Source organism: Anguilla rostrata, chromosome 4, assembly GCF_018555375.3.
Source record: "Anguilla rostrata isolate EN2019 chromosome 4, ASM1855537v3, whole genome shotgun sequence".
NCBI lineage: Eukaryota > Metazoa > Chordata > Actinopteri > Anguilliformes > Anguillidae > Anguilla > Anguilla rostrata.
The window spans coordinates 7,336,545-7,341,544 of record NC_057936.1 but is presented as its reverse complement, the minus strand read 5'-3'; the positions used below and the strand labels follow the sequence as shown (position 1 = coordinate 7,341,544).

The 5,000-nt window shown below is 49.0% G+C and overlaps 1 protein-coding gene across 1 annotated transcript in view; it reads right to left on the bottom strand.

The window, feature by feature from the left end:
• Positions 1-5,000, bottom strand: part of cpamd8 (C3 and PZP like alpha-2-macroglobulin domain containing 8) — a 62,356-nt gene that overhangs the window by 6,720 nt on the left and 50,636 nt on the right. Inside the window, exons 38-40 of the mRNA XM_064334030.1 lie at positions 4,670-4,775; positions 4,318-4,428; positions 1,256-1,468 (exon numbers count right to left, since the gene is read on the bottom strand). Of these exons, the coding sequence (XP_064190100.1) occupies positions 1,256-1,468; positions 4,318-4,428; positions 4,670-4,775 (430 nt within the window). The remainder of the gene's footprint in view (positions 1-1,255; positions 1,469-4,317; positions 4,429-4,669; positions 4,776-5,000) is intronic.

The following is a 5,000-nucleotide window of genomic DNA, read 5'->3' as shown; positions in this document are numbered from 1 at the left end:
TTCGTTGAATGTGCAGAGGTTTCAACAAGAATGTCTTGTATTTGTATTGTATTGTGCTGTGCTGTGCTGTGCTGTGCTGTGCTGTGTTGTGCTGTGTTGTGCTGTGTTGTGCTGTGTTGTCAACTGGTAGCTGTAAGGCACATTAAAGAATTTCCCTTTGGGGGGTTAATAAAATGCGTCAACAACACATCCAAGCTTTCGCCTAACACCACCTTGGCCACGCGCGTTTCCTGGACACATAAAATTCTGAACAGGCAGCGCGTACCGTCTCATCTTTCCGGTGAGAACAGAACATTTACGGACAGTCAGTAACTCAGTAAGCTCGTTGTTTCCCTGCTTTTCAAGCATACGGTACCAGCCTTTACCAGCACGGTCTTGTGGAGAAAACACACACATTATTCATTTAATGTGGCAGAAACACGAACACCTTTGTTCAGGGATATCCTGATATGAAAGGGGATCGGGTTTGTGGTCATAACTTAATACGGACATTTGGTTCGGTTTCAATCAAAACGGTGCGCGTCATGCCAGACAAGTAAATTCCTTCAGAACAAATGTGTCCACTTTTATATGACTATGTGTCATATAAAAGAGGACAGAGACTAAAAGCATTGGCAAAGACCGTGTTAGCAGAGACAGCATTAGCAGGAACAGAGTTAGCAGTGATGGCATTAGTAAGGGCGGTGTTAGCAGTGATGGCGCTAGCAGGGAAGGTGTTAGCAGAGACAGCATTAGCAGAGACGGCGTTAGCAGTGATGGTATTAGCAACAGTGTTAACAGGGAGGGTGTTAACAGAGATGGTGCCAGCAGGGAAGGTGTTAGCAGAGACAGAGTTAGCAGGGAAGGTGTAAGCAGGGCCAGCGTTAGCAAGGAAGGTGTTAGCAGTGCTAGTGTCAGCAAGGAAGGTGTTAGCAGGGCTAGTGTTAGCAAGGAAGGTGTTAGCAGGGCTAGTGTTAGCAAGGAAGGTGTTAGCAGGGCTAGTGTTAGCAAGGAAGGTGTTAGCAGAGACAGTGTTAGCTGAGACGGTATTAGCACTAGCAGAGACGGCGTTAGCAAGGAAGGTGTTAGCAGGGCCAGTGTTAGCAGGGAAGGTGTTAGCAGGGCCAGTGTTAGCAGGGCTGGTGTTAGCAGAGACAGTGTTAGCTAATATGGTATTAGCATTAGCAGAGACGGCGTTAGCTGGGACAGTGTCAGCAGGGATAGAGTTATCAGGAACAGCGTTAGCAGGGACGGTGCGGACGCGGCGTGCACCTACTCTGGGGGCACTGCGCCATGGGCACTTGCTCGATGCGGGTTCCGTTCCGGCAGGCGGCCACCTCCATCTGGCACTGGTTCTGATAGGCCCGCCCGTCCGACCCGCACACCGGCTCGCCGTCATAACCGCAGTCCCGGTAGCAGGTGCAGCGCTCAAACTGCTCCTCCTCCAGGCAGCCGAAAACATTGTTGCATTGGTTCCCCTGCACAAAGCCTAAAGGGAGGGGGGGGTACAGACAGAAAGGGGAGACTGGGGTTTAACTTAAACCGCTTGGACACCTGCACGCATCACCACTCCACTATAGGCCTATTCAGGACTCCGATTCCCATAATGCATTTGGGGTGCTAAAATCCTGAAACAAAGCGCACTGTACAGTAACAAGAAGTTAAAATGTGACATATATGTTACTTATTCTTAGCAAGGAGAGCGACTGTCCGCTCCTTGAACGCGGTGCGCTTGCACACTTGTTACAAACACAAAAACGGTTCTTCCCCGTGGCGGGTGCAGAGGAAGCTCGCTTGGGGGTCCCAACACTGCGGGACGCTCCGAAATTACGGCACAGAGGCAGGCCCTGCCTGCGGGGCGTCCCGAAAACACTGCCGGGCAGGTCGGGAGGGGAGAGAGACGGAGCAGGCGTGGGACGGTTTACGAGCTCGCCGAAAGAGAGAGGAGACACATGAAACCACACACTGAAGGATACGAGGCAAGAGGGAGGGAGAGAAAGAGAGGGAAGGATGGAGGGAGAGATAAACATTCAACATTTATGACATATTTTGGCACTAGAAAAAAAAAATCAGAATAATCCTCAGAACATAATTCTTGGCCTCATTGAATTAGATGACATGGAAAAAATATCAGTCCTTTCAGGGGGGGGCAAAGAACCTCTTAAAAAAGGGGCACGGTATGAGAGCCACTGAACAACAGGCAACTCCCCCCCCCAGTTAAATAATCATTACTCATACTGTATCTTCTTAAATTAAGTAAATATAATTATCTTCAGTGTCGCTCATACTAATGTCATTTGTTGTTCTTCATTTTATGTAAATTACTTATTTGGCAATGCCATGTCTCTGTGTGCTCATGCCAATAAAGAATACTTGAACTTGAATTTGAACTTGTTTGGATGATGTGCGTGTGCGCAAGTTTGCGTGTGTGAGAGAGCATGTGCGTGCGCCTGTGTTTTTATGACATGAAAAGAGCCGCTTGGTCAGCTGGTAATGAATCCATTCACCCTGCTAACACAAAGCACATGCCAGCTCCATACCAGCACTGTTTACCAGCAAATCAGAGCAATGCAAATTATGAAGCAAACCGAGAGCTCTTATCCAGAAAAATCACAACGAAGTGACCAAAATGGAAAACAAACTAGATTGTTATCGGAAAGCAAGAAAAATACCTAGCACGTTAGCAGAGAGACCTAGCACGTTAGCATTTCTTCAATGTTAGTGTTACAAAGCAGAGGCAGATCCTGACCGAGTAGAGGCTCAACCGTGCACTTGAAAAAAGCAGATCATCCAAAGACATGGACACCAAAAGAAGGTTTGATGATCACTGTAAGACAGGGGATGTGGAGACAGAGATGCACTTCCTCCTACATTGCGAAAGATTCAGAAACAAGAAATGGATACTTTCCTAAATTATTTATAATTGCACAGGACTTAAATTCCCTGACAAGGAATAAAAACTGAAAATCCTATTAGGATTCTATAATCTGAGAAACATAAATTGATGATGATGATGATTGTGATTATTATTATAATAAACTGTCGTGACAGTTACGCGTTGAATTTACAGATTGTCCATCTGTGTTTGTTTGAATTGGTTTGCACTGCTATACATTCGGCAAGATTAAAGATTGATTTCCTGCCAAACTCACTCAAACTCATTTTGAATGTGAGTGAGACAGAAAGGCAGAGAAAGAGATGTAACAGCGTGTAGGAGTCGTGTACGTATTTGTGAGTACGTTCATCTACACGTATCCCACACAGATGTCGGTTATGTAACCCTTCCCTCGGCTGTCGTCGTCTGGTCTGTAACCCTTTGCTGTGGCAACGGCGTAATGTCATTCTGATCATGACATTTTGAAAATTCAAAATTTGAGTAGCGCGCAAGAAAAAGTCAACAGGGAGAGGAGAGAGAGAGAGGGGGGGAGAGAAAAGAAAGAGGAAGACAGAGGGAGAGAAAATGAATGAGAAAAAAATACAGAAAAAGAAACGAGAGAGAGAGAGACAGAGAGGGAGGGAGAGAGAGAGAGAAATGAGTTCCAGGAAATGCGTGAGACTCATCCCAGGGAGCATGAGCTAAGCCCCCGGTGTCCTGGGACCTCGGCACGGCCTCCGCACTCCACAAACATCAGGGCCCCACGCCAGCGGCCGACTGCAAGGGGGGGGTCCCCAAAAGCCTCCCGTCCCGTCCCGGGCCAGCGGGGGGAAAAAAAACACTCCGTCAACAAAGCCGGGGTCGGCAGCGGGTTGCCATGGCGACGGCGGCAAACTCAGCGGTTTGTTGTAGCAACGCCGAGCCCCTCCCGGGGAAGGAGGTGGGGTTGAAACGGGGTGGGGGGGTGGGGGAGCACACGGTGTGGCCGATGGAAACTTGGGCCGGTGGCCGTTCCTGTGTGGGCCTGCCACTCTGTTTCTGCCCAATAATCCCCTGCCCCTCCCGTTACGCCCCCCCCCCACACACACACACACGGCCCTGTCCTCACACTCAGGCAGGACGAACAGGAGGCTCACCCACACCACCCATCTGCACAAACTCCACTAAGAACATTACACAGATACAGCCATACAAACAAAGGGACAAGAGAGGAAGAGAGAGGGAGAGAGAGAGAGGGGGGGGCACAGAGCGAGAGAGAGAAGGCGGGAGAAATAGGGAGAGAGAGAGAGATGGAGAAAGAAAGGGGGAGAAAAAGAAGGAAAGTCAGGCTGGAGGACAAAGAAAGGCACAGAGGAACAGAGCAGAGGGATAGACAGAGAGGAGGTACAGGGAAAGGATGAAAGCGATTAATGGACAGAGAGAAAGACGGAAAGAGGGAGGGAGAGAGTGAGGGAGGGGTCTACCTGTCCATCGGCTGGCGGAGCTCTCCACCTCGTTGCAGGTGGTGCCGTCACACAGCTCACGAGCCAGAGGGCTGCTCTCACTGACGTTGTAGAAACGCGTGGCCTCGAAGGCTGCAGAACACACACATACACGTACACACACACACACTGGAGTTAGAGCACTCCAAGCTCCAGCCATTACAATGCAGGATCGATGCATCATCAGCACTGCACAGACTGCAGTGTGCCCACACTCCCATGGGGTCTGTCTCCCCCATCAGATACTTTTCTTTCAAAGGAAAACCACAGACCCACGGAAAATTGAAAAAAACAATAACCCTACTGGTGTTACGGTAAGAGAGGAGAGTCACACCTGGTTCGTAGTAGTCGTACACTTTGACCGGCACTGGTGCGGTCTTGCCCACGATGTACTCTCTGAGTGTCTGGAAGCTGACACAGGTCATGCACTGACTGGGGATCTGAATGGAGAGAGGGAGAGAGAGAGAGGGAGGGAGAAAAAGATAAAATCCCTCTCTTCAAAACCACGCCCTGAAGCTGTGTGCACACCGCTGCTTAGCTCCAGCTTCATGGTGCTTGGAATTAAATTAATTTGCCTTCTTTAAATGTTTTTATTAAAAAACATAATGCGGTATGGTAAACACTACAGGAGCACAATGGTACAGGACACAGGAAATGATTCGATT